The sequence below is a fragment of the Hoplias malabaricus genome, chromosome 7 (genome assembly GCF_029633855.1).
Source record: "Hoplias malabaricus isolate fHopMal1 chromosome 7, fHopMal1.hap1, whole genome shotgun sequence".
NCBI classification, from domain to species: Eukaryota; Metazoa; Chordata; class Actinopteri; order Characiformes; family Erythrinidae; genus Hoplias; species Hoplias malabaricus.
The window spans coordinates 19,960,062-19,985,947 of NC_089806.1; the positions used below are offsets into that span (position 1 = coordinate 19,960,062).

Below are 25,886 nucleotides of genomic sequence, written 5' to 3' on the forward strand. Positions count from 1 at the left end.
ATTCGCAGACTGTCACAAATTGTGATGTTAACTGTGGTAAAACAGAGCCACAAGTGTTCTACTGCTTTATTACTATAGATAAAATAAAGGAGCCATATATACCCTTTAAAGCATGTTTCATTGTTTAATTTATTATCTGTAAGCGCTTATCCAGTTCAGGGTCATGGTGGGTCCAGAGCCTACCTGGAAACATTGGGCGCAAGGTGGGAATACACCCTGGAGGGGGCGCCAGTCCTTCACAGGGCAACCCACACACTCACACCTACGGACAATTTTGAGTCACCAATCCACCTACCAAGGTGCGTTTTTGGACCGTGTGAGGAAACCGGAGCACCCAGAGGAAACCCACAGGGACACAAGGAGAACACATCAAACTCCTCACAGACAGTCACCCGGAGCGAGAATTGAACCCACAACCTCCAGGTCCCTGGAGCTGTGTGACTGTGACACTACCTGGTGCTTCGATATGGCTAATTCCTTCCACAATAAAATTATATCTACCATAAATAGAGAAAAACCTCATCACAGGCCCAGACCTTGATGTCTGCTAGATCACATTACACATCATCCAACTTTGCAGCACCGTGTTTAAATCCAGTCTATTTGTCTGTGATTCAGTCATTTACACCAGAGATTTATAGCACATTTTGATTCATGAATTCAATGGTGTCATCACCCAACACTAAGTCTGGCAACATTACACTTAAGAGTTTTATATTTGAAAGTTTATTACTGCAAAAGGTGACCAGTGACTAGGCTGATTTGTAGAGCACTGATTTTCTGCCTAATGATTGATCTCAAGGACATAGATTTGCAAGCTCTGTAATTGGACTTCCACAAATGAAAGGATGATGGTTTGAAAGGAGGATTTTTTTTTCTGTAAAAAATTGCATTTTCTTCTTGGCTTCTTGGGTCCACCTGCTGAGTACCACTGTCCTCTATAAACAGGGACCTCTACACTGTCCCATATAGGCATATGAGACATTGGTGTGTGCTCCCCCCAGGGTATATTATATACATGCAGAAAAACAGGTGGACTACAGTCTGTTATTGTAGAACTACAAAGTGCTTTATTCAGTAGGGCTGAATAAAAGGATAAGGAGTGTAGATACAAGAGATACAAGGTAGGTGTTCCCAGTCCAGTGATGTTGTGTGTGTGTGTGTGTGTGTGTGTATGTAATATATATATATATATTGATATGTTCTGTGGGATAATGTTGTTTTGGTTTAGACAAATTAAAGATTAAAGATTATGTTGTTAGCAATAGTGAATGTAAAATACATAGATTTTAGGGTTTTTTTAAAATATAAAATTACAATAGTCAGTTTTAATACTACACAACCATAAAATACAAAAGAACATAAGAATGTTTGAATTTTGAAATACAATCACACAAAAACGTTTTAAAACTTATTTGTAATATAAATAAACTTATTTCTAATATACAGCCCCAGTGTGGCATGAAAAACAGAACACAGCACACTGGGCAGCTGCACTGTATGGCACTTGTGTCTGACATTCACCTGTGCAACACATTAAGCTTTTAGCAGGAAATTCTGGCAGCAAGGGTCACATGTCTCTCCTCCCTATCAACAGGCTGGCACACTTGTTTGTTTGAAACATCTGGAGGCATGGGAGCAGCTCTGCGCAGCTGGTTGCTGGCACTGCATTTGAAGGTAAACAGGGAAAATGGGGAAAGCCCCCTGTGTTATCCACCGGAATAGAGCTCCACATCTCCCAGCGCTGAGGGTGGAAATAGCTCCTCGTCAGCAAAGCAGGTGCTTCCTCCTGCATTTCTTCTTATTTGTCTACATTTTTCAGACAAGTGTTGGGCAACGATGACTGCAAGGTTGCACTTGTAAATGCTTCCATATTAGTAAAAGTCACTTTTTACTACAATTCTTAGAGGTTTCTCACGTCTGCGGTATCCAGCAACTACATCTCAGACACTAGAAACAGAAATGGCTCGCGCCCGTGGTTTTTAATCTTTCGCTATTTTTCTTCCTCTCTTGAATTAGTGTTTTCTGAAATCGGCTTATGTAAAGAGTGAAACTTAAATGACCTTCCCGTTTCACTTTCCTGTTTAGTAGTGTGAACCTTTCCTTACCCCATAAACCGGGCCTCTAGCTGTGTCCCAGCGAGCACACAACTATTGGCTAAACAGTGATTACCATGTCTCTCAGCCAATCACAAACGTCTCTAAACAGTGGTAAATCTCAGAATTCTGAACAAACTCAGAAAAAACTACATAGTGAGAATGATGACTGATAATAAATTAGGGTGACCAGATGTCCTCTTTTACCCGGACATGTCCTCCTTTTTAGACTTAAAATAATGTCCGGGCGGAATTTCACAAACGTCCGGGATTTAGTTTTTCTAGAGCTTACATAGAACTTCGAGAAGCGTTTCATTCACAAACTAGTCCCGCCCTCCCCTACTCCGATTGGTTCGCTTGAGTGAGAAGGGGGCGTGGTAAAGTAGCCTAAAATCTTCGGATTGGACGGACTGACTGTAGAGCTACCGTTATTGGTCGATAACCTTCTCTGTAATCATTTAATTGGTCAGTCTGCACGTCAGTAGTCGTCGTCGTCCGCCCGAACCGTCCCCCCTCTCATACATGGCTTACGTATGGTCTTTATTTGCCCTTAGTGTAGCCTTTGGACTTCAAGTGCTGATGTACGGTCACCAAGTCGACTTTAGGGACAGAGATTAATGTGGACCTAGTACATGTCCTCATTTTCATTATTACATAATTTAATAACCTGAATATTTATACACAATCGTTATTAATGTTTTTGACACACATTAAAGGTGACATTAACAATATCATATTAAAAATATTAATTTTATACATTTCTGAAGCTGTTTCCTAACCAGTTGCTAGCTCTCCAGTCTGTTTGTGCTGTGTTTACAAAGCCCCAGTTTCAGGTAAATGGGTAAAAAGCAAATAGTCTCAGTTCTGTATGCTAACGGCATCTAGAGGTTGATGAGAGGTTCTGGAGAGAATGTTTCCCCCCAAATTATGTAATTTCTAGATGGAGTATAATTTTTATTTACAGTATTTTTATGTACATATATAATAATATAACATTATATACATATGTAGATATAGATTTAAACATATATATAATTTATATATAATATTTAGAAAATAGCTACTTGACTATATCCCTGGGAAGATATATCACATAATATATATTTTTTTTAATAGCTACAAAACACTTTTTGTTTATTTGTAACAAAAGTGAATGCTTACCAGTATAAGAAATACATTCATTGTTCCATTAAAGGAAATCTTGCAGGAGTTGGGATTCTATTCCAGTTATTCTGTGGCAAGTGGAAAATCCTTTATCTGTTACTATGGTGCATTTTACCTTGTGTGGTCTTATTATCACTAACTTTCTCTGCATGCACTCTGTAGGCATTGTGTAGTGAAGGAAGGGGAATAGGCTCTGGTGTTATGTGAGTCACTCCAGCCCCTTCTCCAAGTGTGGCACTCGGTCGATGGGAGTGACACCAATTATTTATGTCACATCCCCTCCGGAAGCAGTGGATGGAAACTCACAAAGAGAGGACTATCCATCAAGCTTGTCCAGTGGGGCTGCACACCTCTGACTCCAGCACAGCGCAGGTAGGGAATGAAGTCTCTGAGGACAGTTTCAAATACCTAGCCACACACTTGCCCTGTCAAAGGCAGACGTTAATTAAAACTTCCAAAATATACATAGGCTTAGAATATGTGGCTCTTGATTCATTTAAATTGATATAAATGCCAAAATAAGGAAAGGAAGACTAAAGAGTTAGAATTGATCAGAGTCTTTGTGTATATACGATCATTCAGTCAAAAATAAACACCTGACATGTAGTTCAATTCAAATTAAGTCTAATTCAGAATTGGCCTGGACAGGTCTTGAAGATAGAAGGGAATAAGTTAGATGAGGGTCCCCTCTATAAAATGCTTCTCAGATCATCCATTATCACAGTGGACTCCCGATGTCCTCACAGTATTGGGTGCCCTGAGTTATTGCAGTTGTCAGGGTATTGGATCCTTGGGCTCTGCCCCTATTCAATGAACTGACCAATCTGTTAAAACAACCAAGTTAGGAAACAAAAAAAAAATGCTTGAGGTGTTGCAATGGCTGGGAATTGACTCTTAACTAGAGGGACTCTGGCTGATGGATGAGGTGGGGCAAATTATTAATAGTTTGCTGATTTCCTCCTTCAATATTTTTGGAGAGCATTTTTTATTTTGTCATATATGTCACACTATGATCTATCGAAGGTTCAGAAATAAATCCTGCACTCTTAGAATAATAACTCTTATTTAAAACTTAATAACCTTATTTAAAACTTGCGAAGGCTACAATATTAGAAAAATCTGAGACATTGTGACATGGATGTAGTAGACACCTCAGAATGCAAGGCTTAAGCAGCAAAATTGAAGTGAACATCAAGAGCTCATGTGATTAGACTTCTGTGGTAATTTGTCTAGGAGCATTTGGAAATAGTTAACCAAGCAGACATATAAAATCATTACTCTGCTATGTTTAGTGCCGAACTCTGTTGATTGTTTTCAATATTTAAAGACAAATATTGTAACTAGATTACATTTTATTTTATTGAGAACATCAATACATTCAAGTCTCAGAAATTGTGACCATCCAATGCAGCTATGGTATAGTACAATAATCTTGACTCAAGGGGGAAAAAATTCATATATAGTATGAACTGCAATCTTTAGGTTTCTTTTAATGCAATGTGCACACACCACACAAACAGAATTTCAATTAAACATTTATAATGCAACTGTGTTTCTCAGTACTGTTAAGCCTTTTTGTTTGACTTTTCTCAATTTCTCAAGTAATATGTGCAGCCATGTTCAGGCAGAGGTCATGGATGAGGTAAAAAAAAATATACCTTGCACTGGTGCATGTGGCAAAGCATCTAAGGCAGGCTTTCTATGAATTAAAGGCTTCCAATATGGGGCATATTGTACATGCATCAACAGAATGGAAAGCATCATCCATGTGTCATGTGATACCAGCCTATGAATTAAGTAGCTTTTATTTTAAGGGCCAAGTTAAATAAATAGAATTATAATAATACACGTTCTGATGTTTATTCTGAGGGTTTCTTTCTTTCTAGGATTATTTTTCTGCTATTCTTAGGTCAAGTCAGAATGCTGACAAGGACAAATATAACCAACAAAGCTATTATTGATAATAATTTCATAAAAGTAAAAGAATATAATGTCATATATATATAATGCTATTGATGTGCTTATAGCCTGTGTATCTTAATTCGTCTCAACATCTGAATCAGGTTTTGGTCAAAGTGTGTAATATTTTGAATGATCACAGAATCACAAATAATTCTGCTAAATGAAAGAAAATTTCCCTTCTTCTGTTACAAGCTCAGAAACACATATTCACACTTATTACACAAACTGTCACCATGGCATTTCAGCCTAGGAATTATCTTTTTTATATGGTTTCATGTGTACAGAATACATTTTGTATTGCACAGTTTTACTTTGCTGTTGTCTAGATGGGAATATATACAAAGGCTAAGGCTCCAGTAGAGTACAGTATATAAAGAATAACTTAATGCAGCTCAATACAAAAATGGTCTATATTTGTGATTATCTACGTATAATGCAAGGAAGCGGTTCCCTTGTATTTTTGTTATTGTTTTCAAGTTTCTGTTATTCCCTTTTAACAAGGTAAGTTGTGCTTTGATGGGTGCAAGTACCGTAGCAGCAATAAATAAAGTGCATCATACACAGTATACAGTCTTTGATAAATCAAACCAATATTTACCAGCATTATTTATAAAATCACCTCATTCAATGCTTTTTGCTGGATTTTTTAGCAGCTTTCCTAGGGCTGTCTACCGACTCAGAGTCACTTTTTTCTTGTGTGTCTTTGCTGTCTTCTTCCGAGGTTGTGGAGGGATACATACGGTTGCCTTTCACAGTCAGATGATTTGGACTTTTCTGACTTTCCATCTCCTCCTCCAAAACCTCTTCTAGAGATCCTGGCTGAGATTCAATGGATGACTTAGTTATTTGCCTTATCAAGCAGTCATTAGCTGATTCTTCCCTGCAGTCAGTATCTTCTGCTATTGCATCTAATTTAGATGTTTCCTCATCTTCTGCATCCTCTGCAATGTCAGACAGTTTTGCAAGACCCTCATGCTCTTTCTTTTCCACAGGACTATGCGCAAAATCATGCTTTCTACCTTCAGTTGTAGAATTATCTTCATCCTCATTTTCAGTATTCTCATACTTATTATGAAATTCTGATTCTGAATCTTCGACATCTGCATCTGCTCCATCTTCAGAGCCTGCACACAATGTCACTAAAGCATTGAATGATGTCACTGTGTTTTCATCAGTATGGTCTTCGTCCTGCAATGGCCATACCGCAGAGTGAGCGGCACAAAGCTTTCTCTCTTGCCCTTCTTCGTCTGTTTCCAAATCTGGGTCAGTTTCATCCTCAGCTTCATCTCCCCCTTCAGCGGATTCTCCTATGTTTACCATATGTCCATTTAAATATTCTTGCATATTGTCTGTTTCCAGAAGCCCAGAATATCCCTTTTCTTGACTGTCACTCAGAAGCTCTGAGCTTTCTTCAGCTTTTAGGTTATCAGTGCACTCTTCTTTGCTATCTTCAATACTAGCATGCTCTTCAATGCTGTGTATAACAACATCACCCTCATTTTTAAGTGGTGCATCTTCTTCATCATCATCCTCATCATCTGCTTTTAATTCAGTCACTTCATCATGAATTTGCATATTTTCAATGCTGGAATTAATATCAGAGCTATCTATTTGTTCCTTAATTGATACGTCAGCCTTCTCTCTCTGTCTTTCCTCTCCTTCAGTAGTGTCACTTTCATCAGATTCACTGTTTATTTCTTCCACTTCACCAGTGGTCTCCTTTTCTACACTTTCATCTTTAACTGACTCTTCATGTTTTTGTATTTCTGTTTTATCTATTTCCCCCTCATCGACAGTTCCATCATTAGCTGCCTCTCCCTCTTCTGCTGTTCCGTCATCAGCTGTCGATCCCTCATCGGCTGTTCCATCATCAGCTGTCTCTCCCTCATCGGCTGTTCCATCATCAGCTGTCTCTCCCTCATCGGCTGTTCCATCATCAGCTGTCTCTCCCTCTTTGGCTGTTCCATCATCAGCTGTCTCTTCTTCATCGGCTGTTCCATCATCAGCTGTTGCTCCCTCATTGGCTGTTCCATCATCAACTGTCTCTTCTTCATCAGCTGTTCCATCATCAGCTGTCGCTCCCTCATTGGCTGTTCCATCATCAGCTGTCGCTCCCTCATTGGCTGTTCCATCATCAACTGTCTCTCCCTCTTCAGCTGTTCCATCATCAGCTGTCTCTCCCTCTTCAGCTGTTCCATCATCAGCTGTCTCTCCCTCTTCTGCTGTTCCATCATCAGCTGTCTCTCCCTCATCAGCTGTTCCATCATCAGCTGTCTCTCCCTCATCGGCTGTTCCATCATCAGCTGTCTCTGCCTCTTCTGCTGTTCCATCATCAGCTGTCTCTCCCTCTTTGGCTGTTCCATCATCAGCTGTCTGTCTCTCTTCTGCTGTTCCATCATCAGCTGTCTCTCCCTCTTCGGCTGTTCCATCATCAGCTGTCTGTCCCTCTTCTGCTGTTCCATCATCAGCTGTCTCTTCCTCTTCTGCTGTTGCATCATCAACTGTCTCTCCCTCTTCCGCTGCTCCATCATCAGCTGTCTCTCCCTCTTCTGCTGCTCCATCATCAGCTGTCTCTCCCTCTTCTGCTGCTCCATCATCAGCTATTTCTCTGTCTTTTGCTCTTCCATCACCAGCTGTTTCTCCCTCTTCGACTGTTTCATTATCAACTGTCTCTCCCTCTTCTGCTGTTCCATCATCAGCTGTCTCTCCCTCTTCTGCTGTTCCATCATCAGCTGTCTCTCCCTCTTCTGCTGTTCCATCATCAACTGTCTCTCCCTCTTCTGCTGTTTCATCAACAGCTCTTTCTCCCTCCTCAGCTCTTCCGTCACTAGTTGTCTCTCCCTCTTCTGCTGTTCCATCATCCTCTGTCTTTCCCTCTTCTGCTGTTCCATCATCCTCTGTCTCTCCCTCTTCTGCTGTTCCATCACCAACTGTCTCTTCTTCTTCTGATCTTCCATCACCAGCTGTCACTCCCTCTTGTGCAGCTCCATCTCCAGCTGTCTCTCCCTCTTCGGCTGTTACAACTGTCTCTCCCTCTTCAGCTGTTCCATCTGTCTCTCCTTCTTCTGCTATTCCATCATCAGCTGACTCTCCCTCTTCTGCTATTCCATCATCAGCTGTCTCTCCTTCTTCTGCTGTTCCATCATCATCTGTCTGTCCCTCTCCTGCTATTCCATCATCAGCTGTCTCTCCCTCTTCTTCTGTCCCATCATCAGCTGTCTCTCCCTCTTCTGCTGTTCCATCATCAGCATTCTCCTCATCTTCTGCAGTTGCATCATCAGTTGTCTCTCCGTCCTCTTCTGTTATAGCATCAGTTGGTTCTACATCTTTTGGGGTTTCAGGGTAATCTCTTCCTTCCTCTGCCATTTCATCTACAACAGTCTCTTCATCAGCAGCTACTTCATTACCAGTCTCTCCAGCTGCTGTTGCATCATCAGCTGTCTCTGCATCTTCTGCTGTTACTGTTTTGGCTGTCTCTCCATCTTCTACTGTTTCATGTCCTGACACTTCTTCGTCTTCTGTTGTTCCATTAGCCACAGGGTTCCCCTTTTCTTCAATTTCAGCTGCTGAAGTCTCCTCATCTTCTGCTGTTTCATTTCCTGCTGTCCCTTCATCTTCCAATCCATTGTCAACTGTCTCTTCATCAGCAGTCTTTTCATCTTCTGCTGTATAAGCTTTAGAGGTCTCTTTTACCTGTGCAGTTTCATGATCAGCTGTCTCTCCATCTTCTGGACTTTCATCATTAAATGAATCTCTATCTTCTACACTTTCCACTTTAGCTTTTTCTCTATCAATATCCTCTCCATATTCTCCTCTTTCTACTTCTTTATCTTTCTCTGCTTCATTATCACCTGTGTGTTCATCAAGACTTGTCTCACCATCTTTTGTCATTTCATCTTTTCTTGCTATTTCAGGTTTAGCTCCCTCTTCACCTTCTGCTGGTTCATCGTTAGTCATTCCATCTTCTTGTGTTTTTCCATAAACTGACTCTCCGTCTTCTGCTTTTATAGCTTTACCTGTCTCTATGTCTTCTACTATTTCATCAGCTGTTCCATCCTCTTCTACAATTTCACCTTTATCCATCTCATTGTCTTCTGCTGTTTCATCTCCTGCGTCTTCCTCTTCTGCTTTTTCTAATTTTGTTGCCTCCACATCATCACTTTCTCCACCATGAATCCCTGTTATATACTCATCTCCAGTTGAATCACCTTCTGCATTTTGCCCTTTTTCTGCCTCTGGAGATTCCTCTTCTTCTATTCCATTTTTCAGAGACTCTTCTTCCTCTTCTACTTCATGCTCAACTTCCTCTTCATTGTCTCCTATTTCAGCATTGGAAGTCTGTACAGATTCATTTTCAGTTGCTGTTTTCCCCCCGTCATCTTCCTCTTCACCTGCCAAGTCTGCCTCCAAAGTGTCATCTTTCTCTGATGTTTCAGTATCAGCGTCCTCATGCTCCTCTCTTATTTGACTGTCAGTTGTTTCATGTTCTTTTGAAGGTTCAGATTTAGCATTTTCTGAATCACCTTCTTTCTTCATTTCTACATCAACCACTGCATCTTCTGGTTCCTTTTCGGCCTCAAGTGTCTCATTTTCTTCTGTATCTGCAGCTTCTGGAGGCCGTTCTTTTCCCTCAGGCGATACTTCACCTTCCCCAGCATCCGTTTCTACTTCAGCCTCATCGTCTTCTACCCCTACCTCTCCCGCTGATCCTTCCTCTGTCATTTTCTCTTCTGATACTATTTCAGACTTGGTTGCCTCCACAGTTTCAGATACAGTTGTCTCACCCTGTCCTTCTGCATCATCATCAGCTGTATCCACTTCTCTCACATATTCTTGCTCATTAGTAATATGTTCAGTAGAAATTTCAGCTGCCAGTGTAGATTTATCAGTTTTAAATTCAGCTGCTTCTTCCTTTATGTCTTGGTTTTCACTTTCACTCTCCACTGCTTCATGTTCCTTTGCAGAATCAGTGTTTTCCTGGTTAGGATCTGAGTTTGGTTCATTTTGGTCTTGCTCTGTGGATTGGGCTTTATGCTGAAGATATGATTTATTCTCTCCATCCTCCTCTTTCACATCCTCATGTAAATCTTCTCTTTTTAGCTGGAGAATTTTTCTCAAATCAAAATCCAACATCACTGGAGCAGAATTTAAGACTTCAACAGGCAATACAGGCCTTGATGCCATTTTCTTTTTCATGCAAGTGTCACATGGACAGTACTCATCATCACTGCGCTGATCACTAAAATCAGTCCCTGTCGCTGTGTAATCATCTTCGCTTTTTGCTGCTGGATCTATGGACTGGTTGATCATTCCTTTCAGACGCCTGCGTCTTTGGTCTGTTTGAGCAGTTGACTCACGTGACATGGCACCTTTTGGAGGTCTAGGTCTTCCTGCACGACCATGAATTTTCTTGAGTTCTCTGTTGATGCTTGTTTGTATCCTCTTATGGACTTCGTCCCGCAGTTCGCATATCATGACATCAAGCTGCTCATTGTCACCTAAGTTCCAGCGCATTTTGAATTCAATCATTGCGTTGACATAATGTGCCATAAACTGTTTTTCTATTTTACTTAACAGATTTAACACCCAGACTGGATCAGGATCTTGAGAAACCTTTTTTGTTAATGGAGCCCTCTGCACTGACGGTGGAGTGCCTGAACTTGTGTCGTCTTGATGCTCATTTCCAGCACTCTTGGTTGATGAAGGAGGTGTTTCGAGCGGTTCTGTTTGATCATCATTGCTCCTAATTGTATCGTCTGATGCTGGAATGTTACTGTCTTTAATTCTGTCTTCCACAATAGCCTCTGCTTCAGTCTCTGGAGTCCATTGGACTCGACTTGCAATATCTGGTGTTGCTGGATCTGATTTTGTTTCTACTATCTCTAAGCCCTCTTCTCCTTCTGTTTCATCCCCCTCTTGCACCTTTGTCAGTGTCTCAGGGCCCTCAGCTTCTGTATTGGTTTGGGATTTCTGAGCCTGTGCGCTGTCATTAACACTGCTCTTTCCAGAGCCAGCCGAACCACTGCTTACCTCTACTCCAGAGGAAGACTTGGCCTTCAGTTCATCATCTATAGATTGTTGATCATTGGATTTACGTTTTTGTGTGACTGTCATCTTGTCATATGGGTCACAAAGCCAAAGGGACTGAAGCATGCTCATGAGATCCTTGTATTTTTCAGCTTTACCATTCACATCATTAGGATCAAAATCAATCAGCTGAAGATTCACAAGGCAGTCTAAGAGTCCTCTGGCTGAGGTGCTGAGTTTTCGTCCATATGCAGTAGATACTTCGGGTAAGCTGCTGCATCTGTCAAGTCTAGGGCTTAACAAAACTCTCATTACATGGACAGAGGAATGGAAACTTTTTGAGACATCATCTTTCTCAGAACAAGACTGACTATGTTCCAGGCCTTTTTCAGTAATTTGTCCAATATCCTCTTCTTTGTCCTCATTATTACTCATTTCTTCAGTTGTCATTTGAGGTTCATTTTCTATTCCTGGCTGAAGCGGAGCTACATCTGCATTTCTTTCACTTTCATTCCCTTTTTCAGTGTGAATAGGCTCTTCTAATCTGTTTAGCCTTTCTAGTTCTTCACAGTTGTCATGTAATTCATCCCCAACATCATACAGATTACTGTCTAGTGGAATTTTATTCAACCATTCATTCACAACCTCAGTTGGAGAGGCATTGGGTAAGCTCGAAGGAACTAACACAGAAGTTTCATCTTCCGCCCTCTGTTGTGAAGAGCTGCTGTTTTTTCTGTTTTTGCATTTACAGCTTTTTTCACTTGTTTTGTCACTGACATCCCTACTGAAATCTGTAACATTCTGGAGGTCATTACAAGCCCTATCAGATACATTGTTATCAGAGTCATCCCCTGCTGTATTCAGATTTTTGGAATTTTCACTTAATGGCTCTGGAGCTGAAACAGACTGAGACAATACACTATCATTAGAGTCCCCAAGGAGAATTACAGGTTTTTTAGATCTTTTGGGGGATTTTGATGGGCTGGGACTGAGAAGATTCCCTGAGGTTGCATACAGGTCTGCTGATCGAGGCCTTGATACCTCATCATCTTTCTTAGCGGGTCTCTCGCTTAAATTAGTTGTTCTGTTGGATTTGTCATTTGCATTGACATTTTTGGCTGTACGATTACTCTTGTGTCCTTTTACTTCTAAATGTGATGATGCACTGGACATGGTACTTTTTGGTCTGTCAGTCACTGATGAAGGTTTCTTTTCTTTAGAGTAAGAAACATTGGAGGCCCTACTGGTAGAATGTTCCTCGCTGATTAAAGATTTCTGCTCCACTGGGCTACTTGTATTTATAAGGATATCAGCTATATTTTCCACAGAATTCTTTGCTGCAGATTTATTGCTTGCAATCTCATCATCTGCTCCAAATACGTCATCTGATGTTGGCACAGCTGGGCTGCTATGAAAATGTTCAGACTTGTTTGATTTGTCTGAGACATTTATTCCTGCTGAAATTCCAGGTCCCTCATCTGGTGTTTGTGTGCCATGTTTGCTTGTGGATGTGAATGACACACTAGGTTCCTCTTCAACATTATCAACGTCATATTCTTCTACAATTCCAATGGAAACAGAAGCACTTGCTGGAGTTAAATCTCTTTCAGTAGTGCTGCTGACAGAACTTGTTTTGGATTTAGCAGAACTTTCTACTGCAGGTTTTGACTTCTTCAAGCCACCACAGACACATCTATCTGATGCCTGTGATTTGTCTGAAAGAGGACGTTTCACTCTTTGGTCACTCATGTCTGTATTTTCAAGTTTATTCTCATTTTCATTCTCGTTATCAGAAATGGACTTTGATTTTATGGAGGCATTTGACTCAGCTGACATGTCACCCATAACTTTTAATTTTTCTTGAACAATTACTTTAGCCTGGATCCTGGATGCTGATGATTTTTTTGACTTTGCAGAAGAGTGTGTTTTGACAGACGCAGGGCTAAATGAATGTAGTGAGGGTGTGCTCTTCTCACTGTACTCACAATGTTCGTGTTTATCACCTATCCTTTCTGAATTCAGTGATTTGTTAGATTCTACAGATACATTTGACAGGGCACTAGCAGACTTCTCATTCATATCTACATATTCATTATTCTGCCCAATGGCCAAAGCTGAACTCTTTGACTTAGTGGATCTAGAGGACCGGTTAGATTTAGGAGGCACTGGACTTGGTACTCTTTCTTCCACCTTCATACCTTCAACATTTTCACTCTTAGCAGGGTCAACCTTTACATGACTGTCTCTTTGGGTAGAAATATTAGATTTGACAGAAGTATCACATTCAATAGAAACAGTACTGGGAGCTCTTTTCTCCAATTGCTGTTCCTCTAATCCCACTTGTTGCACTTCAGACAATTTTGACCTCTTTGATGTGACTGAACTTGTAGATTTAGCAGACATCTCACTTGGAGACCTCTCAACTACTTCATCTGTTTTTGCTTTAAATACCATCTCTGAACCTCTGGATTTCTTAGATGTTACAGAGATATTTGACTTAGCTGACAATGCACTTGGAGTTCTCGTTACAGTCTGATCTTCTATATTTCTGGAATTATCAGTTACAATATCAGAAGATTTTGATTTTTCAGATCTTGCAGATAAGTTTGATTTGAGCGATGCTGCACTTGAGGCTCTTTTGGTCTTTTCTTTATCTTCATCCTCATGATCTACTGGACAAGTCTCAGAAATCTTTGAGGTTTTGGATCTTGCAGAAGCATTGGATCTTGCTGACAAAGAACAAGAAGACATTGCAGTGGCAGCTCTCTCCTCTTCTTCTTCCACACCTATAGTTTCAGTTTTATTAAGTGCCTCCTCTGACAGTCCTGAAATCTTAGATTTTGCTGAACCAAAAGATTTATCTGATGTTGTGCTTGACACTCTCTCTTCTAAGTCATTACCTCCCTCTGCAGCCTTAAAACCCACTGTGTCTGAAAACTTTGATTTGTTCGATTTAGTAGAAACATTAGATTTACAAGACATGGCACTCAATGCCCTTTCACACTTATCTTGACCAGTAAGTCCTTGTCCAAGAGTCTCTGACACTTTAGATGACACAGATCTTGCAGAAGTATTGGATCTTAGTGACAATGCACTTTGGGATCTTTCACCAGGTTGATGTGATTCTGAGTCCACATTTTCACTCTGTGCATTTGATATCACTGATTTCTCAGATTTCACTGAAGTATTAGACTTCAGAGACATAACACTTGCTCTTTCTTCATGTTGCTCATGTATCTCTGATTGTGAATTATTTTTTGCTTTTGCAACAAAGGATCTCTCAGATTTTTTGCAGAAACTGCAACTAACAGACTTTGCACTTGAGGCTTTTTCTACTGTTTCCTCTTCATTTGTTTTCACACTTTTTATAGACGTAGCTTCTGAAACAGTTTGCTCCACAGCAGAAACTTTTGAACTATTAGATTTTACTGAAACATCAGTCTTAGAGGACAAACCACTTGATGCCCTTTCCTGTTGGCCTTCACCTCCATGTTCAGATTTTTCTAAAGCAGGTTCTGATGCTTTTGATTTGTTAGACTTCACAGATATATCTGATTTAGCAGACTTATTGGACTTTGTTGACAAAGCACTTGCCACTCTCTCTGCATGCTCCTCATTAGTTCCAGATTTTTTTGATTTCACAGAATGATTAGATTTTTTAGACAATGCACTTGAATCTTTCTGTTCTGCACAAAGCATTTCCATCTCCACATTAGAAATGTTTGACTTCTTAGACTGTCCTGAAATATTAGATTTATATGACATTTCACTTGCTGGACGTTGTTCTATTTGATGCTTTAATTCTGAGGACTTAGACTGCGCTGATCTTGCAGACACATTAGATATTGATGTCATAGCACTTGGAGACCTTTCCTCCTTATTTTCGTTGTCTGAATCTTTTGATTTTATAGACCTTTCAGAAGTGTTTGATTTAGCTGACAGTGTACTTAGGGGTCGTTCTTCGGTTTGACTCTCTAATTCTACAGGTTCTTTTGTTGAAACATAAGATACAGAGGACATAGCACTTTTTGACCGAACTGAGGCTTCTTCATCAGCAAAATCAGTTACATACTCTGATATTCTTGACTTGTTTGTTTTTGTAGAGGTATTGGATTTTGTAGACATTGCACTGGGAACCCGATCTTCAGTTTTGTCTGTAAAATCTTCTAATTCATCTCCTGCAGCCTCTGTACTTTTATCCTTACACCTTTCAGAAGCTTGGGATTTAGAAGACATAGCACTTGAGACTCTCTCTTTCTGACTGTCTGTCTTTTCTTCTAAATCTTTACACTCTGAGACTTTGTATATCTCAGATCTCGAAACAGCAGATTTAGAAGACATAGCACTTGAGGTTCTTTTCTCTAATTCTTCTTCTATTCCTTCAGGGGTTACTGATGAAATCTTTGATTTATTTGACTTTGCAGATGCATTTGACTTGATAGACCTTGTGCTTGGAGCCCGTTCCTCTATAGTCTCTTCCCTTGCTTCATTGCTGTGTGAGTCCTCCTCTGCAAGAACAACTGATGTTCCTGATCCTACAGAGGTATGTGACATGGCACGTTCAGATTTCTGTTTAAATCTTTCTCCTGAGCTTTCACAGGTCACCAAAGGGACTGTTTCTGAAATGGTAGAAATATCTGATTTCATTGAGGTATGAGATTTATCAGACATGGCACTTGGTACTCGCTCCTCTAAGTCTGTATCACCAGCTTCCATAGGGTCAGCTGCTGTTCCTTGTGTGAGCTTGGATTTGATCAGACTTTTCGATGCTGTAGATACTTTAGACTTGTTTGACATGGGGCTTTGTACTCTTTCTTGTGACTCTGTTTCTTCAGGTTTTAAAGATGTTACTTCTGAAATATCTGATTTCGTTGATAGCGCAGAGGCATTAGATTTGATAGACATAGTACTAGGAGGTCTGTCCTCTATTTGGTTGTCCCATTCTTTCAACTCAGAAAACTCCAATTCTGATATTCTTGATGATTTAGATTTAGCAGATATTGCTGACATTGCACTTGGAACTCTCTCTTCTGCTTCAGCAAATTCATGAGCTACCACTTCTGAAACTCTTGACTGCCTTGATTTTGTAGAAGTGTTAGACATGGCACTTTGAGCTCTTCCCTCCATCTGTTTCTCAGCTTCATTTGTTCCTTTAGCTTCTACCTCAGACAGTTTGGACTGACTTGATCTTACTGAGATATTCGAACTTGATGACATGGCACTTGCTGTTCTTTCCTCAGGATTGTCTGTCTCCTGTTCAGCTTTTACCTTGACTTTGGATGTACCTGATTTTCCAGAGGCATCTGATCTAATTGACATGGCACTTGATGAAAGTTCCTTTTTTTGTGTATCTGCATGTTCCACAGTATCATCTCCAATATCATTTTCTGGGTTTGATAATGCTGATGTTGAGCTTATAACTCTCTCTTCAGTTGCTGTATCTTGGACATCCTTTTCATGTGAGATAGTCTCCACTGATATATGGCATTCAGATGTCTCTTTTTCTACAACCAAAGCCATATCCTTTGATTTTTGATAGAGTCTGGATCTAGATTTCACTGAGCAACCTGAATCTTTACTTGGTGGCCTAGGTGTTAAGTGATGTTTTGGAGATACAGGTGACTTAGAGGATTTGACAGATTGTGGACTTAAAGTCACATCTTTGGTTTTTATATTGTCTTCTTGATTGTTATGATGCAATGCTCTGGAGTTACTTTGAGGAACATCCGTTTCCTCATTATCCTGATTCTTATTTAGGGATGCCATGTCTTGTGAGGTCTTGTTTTCAACAGATACAGACCTTTCTTCTTGGGAGATGTGAGTAGTTTGGACATTCTGAAGTTTATTCTCATTATTAATAAATGGTAGATTTATTTCACCTTTTACATGCTTCTCTTCAATGTTAGTCTTCTTTGCAGACAGTGAACATAGTTCACTGCGATTGCAACGACTGATGGTGCAATACTCCATGGTGGTGTCACCTTCCCCTCCAACAGTCTGTTGAACGCAAGTTGATTTTTCTACTACCTCCTCTGTATATTCCTCACTAGACATAGTATGCATGCTGTCAACTGATGCTTTTTTGCAGACTATTTTACTTGAGGATGCACTGGAACTGGATGATCTGATGTGTCGTACAGGTCCTTGTTCACCCAGAGCTGGATTTTTCCAAATGTCATATTCTTGGCATTTAGCACAACAGTGCTGACAGTGATGCTCCTCAAAATGCTTATGATGAAATTTAGCATTATCAGCATCTCCAGCTGAAAGAGACTCTGCCTCTGAGCAACTCTCACTATTGCTGTGTTGGAGATAGTGTGCATCATGGTATCCCATGTAAGATTCATTAAAGGTGCCTGATGACTTTTTAATCTCTGTGGACCAGTGCAGTGTTTCATCATTTAAAAGTCGAAATCGTACTTTCATCTCCATTGACAGGCTACCATCCTTATTGATAAGAACTCGTTTTTCAATGTCATCATTAATCATACTTTCCCTTCCCGGTGGAATGGAATTAAGACCACTTGGAAATGATTTTTCTGATGACATAGTTAGCCTGGCTGACTTCTCATTTGAGTATGGTCTTTGATGGATGATGCTTTTCTTGGTTTCAAGTCCAAAGTTAACTGTAAATTTGAAACAAAAAAATTGTAAGAATGAAGCAAGTGTTTTATGATTTCAGAGCTTTATGGTTTATACAGTCTTTTTTTTTCAAATCTATCCATGCAATATTTCCATCCTCCAAACCCATTGATCCATCCATTAGTTTTACAAAATCCAAATATAATGTAAAAAGTCAATAGCATACCATTTTTGCATCCTTGTTCATCATTGCAGGCACTGGGTCGTGACTTTAAGACAAGCTTTGGAAGTTTATCATCAGAACTTTTCTGGAAGCTGTCCAACAACAATGGGTGGAATGGTTCACGGCCCACACAAACCAAGATACTGGGACACTGTAAGAGACTCTGAATGCTATCAATCTGAAAGAAGAACACAATATTTTGATATTACAATACATTTGAGTATAATTCACAGAATTGTTTTGATGATTTTCAATGTTTAAATAAAGGCAAGATAAAATCTGCCAAGGAAGTTCAATGATCTGGATTAAAGCCACAAATACGACATGGATGATTTTGTCAGGAAGTGCAAGCATCTGTGCTTTTAATTTTCCCACCCTGTTAATCCTTTAATCAGATGACTAATGTCATGTGATATGGAATAGTAATGTAAAGAATTAAAATGGCATGTATTGGAGGATGTTTTTCATTTAACAGGGCTGGGTTTCCCAGAAACATGTTAACAGAAAAAAAGATTCTTTCTACAAATTACATGATCTTAACACTTATATGTTTTGCAAGACTAGGCCCAGATATGTCTTAGAAATAGATTTGGAAACAGTATTTAAACACAGCCTATACGCCAGGTAAAGCCAGATAACAGGATGATAGTTTTATTGATGAGAGCATGAGCACCACTTAACATGTATTTGCAATAAACCCTTAGAATATACTTTTAGTACATGCAGTCAAATTGCCAATGGTCATATGGTCAAATCAGATTTATTTAGTTTAGTTAGTGAAAATATGTTGAGAAACAGGTACAGCTCCACAGAGTACATTCTGTTGTATAATTGAATGCATAATTAAATGTGCTGGATCTAACATATAGGGAAAATTAAAATGTAAAATTTGTCCAGTGCAAGATAGTGACAAGATTAGACTGTTAGACTGGTTAGAAATTAGCATATATATTTTCACATTTTTAATGATGTTTTGACCTTTTTGTAAATATTATACTCTTAAATAGATTCTGTTAAAACTCTTCTTTGTCTTTGTTAGCGTATTGTAAAAAATTTCTGTGAATTTTACGGTGGAAACCTGTAAAACCATGACAGTAAATGACTAAACTCTAAAAAGTTTGAAAACAGTTTCTGTCATAATGAAATACCATAAATACTTTTATCAGCCAAAATACAATTTTTTTCTCTTTATTACCTGTTTTTTTGTTTACTGTAAACAAAACAGTTCTTAAATGTAAAATTTATGATTGCCAATAACTAGCAATTCTAGTTAAATTGTATATCCCATGTGGGTCTGTAGCGGTTTGTTGGAAGACACTTTTAATTTAATTTTAAAGATATGAACCTAACCCATAATTCAAACTTCAAAAATTTTCTTTTCTATTCCCATCCTAACATTCTGCAACACTCGAAGGCACACTAAAGCAGAAACCGCGTACCAGTAACCTTGTCTATTTGCATTGTTCATCAGGATTCCCTGGTGATGGTGATTGATGGGGCTCTGGAATTGCCAGTCTGCTAAATGCTTTTTTAGTGCAAAAGCACATTAATTTGGGTATCTAGTCCACTTACAAACAAACAGTGATATAAGATAATACAGTTTTTTAATATATGATGTCATGGCTTTGACCTGCATTTTATGTGTGCAGAGACTTTAGAACTGCCCACCTCCTCATCTGAGTCTCTCCAATCACAGTGCTGGACTTGTGTTTATGCGATAGCATAAATAGGTAGTTAAACTTAGGAAAACATATACAATGAGCATGGAAAATAATGGTACTGATGTGGCCAAAACAAGAACAAGAAAGTGAAACAAGCAAAAAGGGCTAAAAACTAGAGATTCAATTACTGCAGTGCAGTCATTTTAAAGTTTTTAAAGCTGTGGCTCATTCTTGTGTAAAAGAACAGTCACTGAATGGTGCTAATTATGTAAGATTGTTGGATGGTTAAGAAAGAATATTGTTTGATTTTTGGTCTTTTGACCAAAGCATGTCACAGACATTTCTTAAGGCCCCAGGGACCTGTTCTTGTCGACAAAGGGTGTAATATGCTCCCTTAAAGCAAAACAGAGAAAAAAGATTGAAGGAGGTTGCATTACAAAACTTGTTTTCGGAAACAATGTGATTTTTTAATGTAATAAAATCTACAAACAATAGATTTCAAAAGTTTTCACTGGTTTAGACATAATATAAACCTTTAATAAGTATTCGATGTCTGTAACACACTCCATTTGTGTAGGGGCAAAATAGGAGTAAACAATACAAAAACAATATTTCTTAATACAGGATATTAAATAACTTTGGTCTTTAACCATCTACAATATATAAAATTGAGAAATGGTTCAAGAGATCTGGAGAAACCACTGTTGGATTAGCTTGACTTTGAACACTCAGGTGGTACTGAATGAAAAACACTCATCCTACTGTGATACAAATATCACTTATCACAGTCTTTTTCTGCATCTAGAAACACCACCTGAACATCTTCTAAATCAATTCTAGAAACTCATCGTAGGCCATTCAAAAGACATTGGAAACATGTGAACATAAAAGGGGCCATCCACATGGTTATCAGCAAGAAGTGAATAATAAAAAAAACAGCATCTCTTATATATGTATATATATATATATATACATATATAAGAGATGCTGTTTTTTTTATTATATATATATATATATATATATATATATATATGTATATATATATATATATATATATATATATATATATACATATATATATATATATATATATATATATATACATATATATATATATATATACATATATATATATATATATATATATACATATATATATATATATATATATATGTATATATGTATATATATATATATGTGTGTATATATATATATATATATATATATATATATACACACATATATATATATATACATATATACATATATATATATATATATATATATATATATATATATATATATAGTGTGCATTGGTGTCCATGGGGGCGGCGCAGCAGGTAGTGTTGCAGTCACACAGCTCTAGGGACCTGGAGGTTGTGGGTTCGATTCCCGCTCCGGGTGACTACCTGTGAGAAGTTGGTGTGTCCTCCCCGTGTCCGCGTGGGTTTCCTCCGGGTGCTCCGGTTTCCTCCCACAGTCCAAAAACACACGTTGCAGGTGGATTGGCGACTCAAAAAGTGTCCGTAGGTGTAAATGTGTGTGTGTGTCTGTGTTGCCCTGTGAAGGACTAGCGCCCTCTCCAGGGTGTATTCCCGCCTTGCGCCCAATGATTCCAGGTAGGCTCTGGACCCACTGCGACCCTGAATTGGATAAGCGGTTACACATAATGAATGAATGAATGATGTCCATGGCATATGTGGACTGAATGTGTGAAGGTGTACATAGGGATTTCAGAAAGACATACGTTGCCCTCATGGTTACATCTTTTCCTGGGATGTCCATTAGCTCATTCTGTCTCAGAGACCGCATCATAAAACAAAAGACTACGGACTGTTGAGCAACTGAAGTCTTTGACATAGGTTCCACAAATGTACAACAATTTGTATCCTCAGTTCACAAACAATTAAAAAAGTGTAAATAAAAGTAAAGGTGATGTAAAAATTTGGAAAGCATACCTCTGTCTCTGTTTTAGTTGGTCTGTGAAAACAGTGAAAATCTTTTTCTTTGTTCTTTTGTCAGGTAAATGTTCAAGATAATGAACAAATTACAAATTCTTGTGTTTTATTTCACATTTTCATTTTAAAATGTTCATTTTACTGGCACCCCCTCCAGAGTGTATTCCTGGTGCCCAATGATTCCAGATAGGCTCTGGACCCACAAAAGTGTAGGAAATAGGGTCACTATAATTTATAGATTATGAAGTTTAGGAAGGTTAAAGTTCAAATTAGATTAACCATAATTAGTAACATATGTAATAGTTAAATATTATTTTGAACATACATTAACCTAATTATATCACTTACATAAGCACAGGGTTTTGGCAATGAGCTTTATCTTGAACAACACAGGTTCTGCTGACTGTTCCATTTCATTCTGTTATCTCTTGTTCTCTTAGAAGTTCAACTTTTTAACTGCTGACAAGAAAGTCTTAGCTCTACCCCTTGTAGGACGTGCTGCAGTACTGTCCTTGTGGCATTCCCAGTGGCACCTCTGTATCAGTCAGGTCCCCATGGAGGGGTGTTTGCTGCTTTACAGCATGTTTTCTCTGGAAAATACATGTCTGTGGAAGGGCTAAAAGGATGTGCCTGCTCCAGACCCACAGAGGCCAGCAGTTCTTAGCAAAAGCAATGCCTGGTCAATTCTGATGAACAGGAAAAGCCTGGATCAGTTGCAGGAATTAAGCCAAGATGCCTTCCCTATTTATTCCACATTTTTCCAATCTTCCACTCATGTAAAAAGTCCCTTTTAGCACTTTTTTTAGACTGCTTCAGTTCTAGTGAACAGAAATGACATTTCAAAAAAGAGTTGTCTTTACTGGATCAACAGCAGTGCAAAATTCTGGACTGAATACAGGAAAGGTTTAAAAAATTAATTTAATCATTATACAAACTTAGTCTGAAAAAGCACACACAAAAATTTTAAGATGTCATGTTATTATAGTCATATTTCTTGTGGGAGAGTATTGAAAAAATTGTGTTATTTTCTCTCAAAATGCTAATTATAATCATCCATTTTCTGTAAACGCTTATCCAGTTCAGCGGCGGGTCCAGAGCCTACCTGGAATCATTGGGCGCAAGGCAGGAACACACCCTGTTCCTACCAACGTGTTTTTGGACTGTGTGAGGAAACCGGAGCACCCGGAGGAAACCCACACAGACACAGGTAGAACACACCAACTCCTCACAGACAGTGACCCAGAGCAGGACTTGAACCTACACCCTCCAGGTCCCTGGAGCTGTGTGACTGCGACACTACCTGCTGCCCCACCATGCCGCACACTTTATAATCATTTTTTAAAGTAAAAATAAAAAATTGTATATCTTAGTAATTTCAAAGAAAAAATATCTGTTCTGTATCAGTACTGAGAAATAAAGTTTCACTACCAGAAAAGAATGACATATCGTCTGTAATAACAGCATGTCCAACAGACTCACTGGTTCTGAGAGTTCTGGCAACTGAGAGTAACCAACTGTTCAACCTCTCCACATGCCTTTGGTCATATTATGAATGACCAAAAATAAACCCTAGATTTCCTTATGATAGTTTTTTTTTTTTTTTTTTTGTCATGACCCAGGGCATGTGGAGAAGTTGTACAGTATAAAACACTTGGTTATAAAAATGTTTTACATTTTTATCAGTTAGAATATGCCACGGATAAAATGTGCAGATAACATAATATACACATAAAACATTTTCCCAGTTTTTACCACTAGAGGCCTCTATATTATAGTGGGAAGCCTTTTTCCTCAATCCTGTTTAGAAGTACAAAAAGCAGTTCAGCTTTATATATATATATATATATATATATATATATATATATATATATATATATATATATATATATATATATATATATTTTTATTTTTTTTATTTTTTTTATTATAGTTATACATTGTTTGAGAGCTGACTAAATATGCTTGTAGGTTTACAGAAACCATGGTCACATTAATTAAAACAAGGACAATCATTTAGTCAGTCTGTTAAGGTGATGGGTTTTTTTCATATCTAATAGGGAAATAAGGTATTACTAGTGATACCACAGAAGATGTAAATCTAATATTAACAATGGAGCTAGTCAGAGTACCGTTGTGTACTGAGGATTTAGGATTTTCTTTCACAAAACATACATTTTACAATCGCATGTGTACAAAAACATTGTTTGTTGTTATCCACCTTATTTTAAAACTAAATTGTGAGCCATAGTATGATCTGATTTGTTTTTCAACACATGTGTGTAGTTAAGTTATGAAAAGCATATAACTAAGCTATTATCAATAGTTTAAATATGTCATATCAATACAGTATGTAAAGTTTTTTAGTTTTTTAGTGTTTTTTAGTTTTGCTTTTAACTGTGAATGCGGACCTACAAAATAATGATCAAATTTTTATTTATTTATTATTATTATTATTATTATTTTGCTTCAGGAACGAGACACAGATAACCACCACTCTCCAATGATCAGAACAGCATGTTTCAGGCATTAATTTTTGCTCAGTTTCAACAATTTCTTAGTCTAATATATTTATGAAACCACAGTTCAAACGCTATACATTTGTTTTAAGGTGATCTGTTTTTTTATCACTTTATTATGGAAGGAATACTTAGGGAGTTGTGACTGGCAATCAACTTCAAACACAAAACAAAATATCACTGGGTGTCTTACCTTGTGGCCTTCCAGTGTGTACAGTTTTCTAACAAGACACTGCATAAGTTCAGATACATCATCCAAAAAGACACCAAGGCTATGCACATTCCGGCGGTGCATCACAATGGTCTTCTGAATGGATGGGTCAGTATTTTTTACAAGCACGATCCTCTTGGAGTGCCTGTGATGGTGCTGATGTTGGTAATGTGATGTGCCCTCAACAGGCTCTTCTTCTGGTCTTCTGGGCCTCCTCTGAGAATGTTGATGTGGCTGAGTTTGAGGATGATACCATGAAGAAGGCTGACTCCCTGAGGCCTCTGAGGTCATTGGCTTGGCCTGCTGGTGGTCTGCACATAGATAGCATCCACTATCCTCCACTGGCTCCAAGCGAGTCAAGCTTTGAGGGCTTCTCTGTGGTGGCCCAAATCGATGCCCAACTGGGAAAGAGGGCTTCTCAGGGTTGTGGTCCCCAATGGCATCAAAGCATTGAAAGCTACGCTTATGAGAAGCCATTTTGCTCAATGGTCAGTGTCAGACCAGTGGCCCCAAACAGAAGCACAATGAATCACATCAAAACAGGGACGTGGGTGTCAGTTTTCTCCAAAAACACGCGTAGCTTGGCAGTCCATACACACGCCCTCTCTTCTCCTTCATTCCTTGCTGAAAAACACAACAGCACAATAAGCAAGAAATTCTGGTCAAGAATGGTCTACTTGATTTTGGCTAAAATGCAAGATTTCTGTGTGTATATATATATATATATATATATATATATATATATATATATATATATATATATATATATATATATATATATATATATGTATATGTATATATTAGGGATCATAATTGTACCTTATTCTAATATAATTGTACATTTTTTACTTTGAATTGTACAGTGTTGACTTCATACGCTGCATTTAATCTCCTGCACTTATACTGTGTTCTTTTATTTTACACAGTTCTATAATTAATTCACAGATATTCACTTCTCATTCTGGAGAAGAGAATGAATCGTACCTTTTGGGAACACGCCTGGACATTAACACCAATGTTGTACCTTTAAAGATACATTTACGCTGTTTGTACCTACCATACCTTTTCTTCTCAGGGTGTACAGGAGCATTGAGTAGTTCTTTACTTTACTCCATCTGTTGTCCTGCATCTTGCTTTGCCCCTTTCACCCTGTTCTTTAAAGGTCAAGACCCTCACAGGATCACCAGAGAGAAGGCATGATTTGGAAGTGGGTCACTCTCAGTGCTGCTGTTACTTAAACACAGCAGTGCTGCAGGAGTTTTTAAAAACTGTTTCCGTTCACTGTTCACTCTGTTAGACAAACCTATCTTGTTGCTCCACCCTGTAGCTGTAAAGGCAGTAGGTCATCTGTTGCTGCACAGTTTGTGTTGCTTGTCCTCTAGTCCTTCATCATTGGATACAGGACACTGCCCAAAGGACACTGTTGGCAGAATGTATATATGGTTGGTGCACTATTCTCAGTCCAGCACTAACACTGAGGGCTTTA

The 25,886-nt window shown here is 38.6% G+C and overlaps 1 protein-coding gene across 1 annotated transcript; it reads right to left on the minus strand.

Moving 5' to 3' along the window:
* Positions 1–6,997: 6,997 nt before the first annotated feature.
* On the minus strand, positions 6,998–24,877 carry rp1l1b (rp1 like 1b). The gene is given in 4 exon segments (XM_066677844.1): positions 6,998–8,287; positions 8,340–17,875; positions 18,058–18,232; positions 24,383–24,877. Coding segments are annotated over 4 exon segments (11,496 nt in total).
* Positions 24,878–25,886: the final 1,009 nt, after the last annotated feature.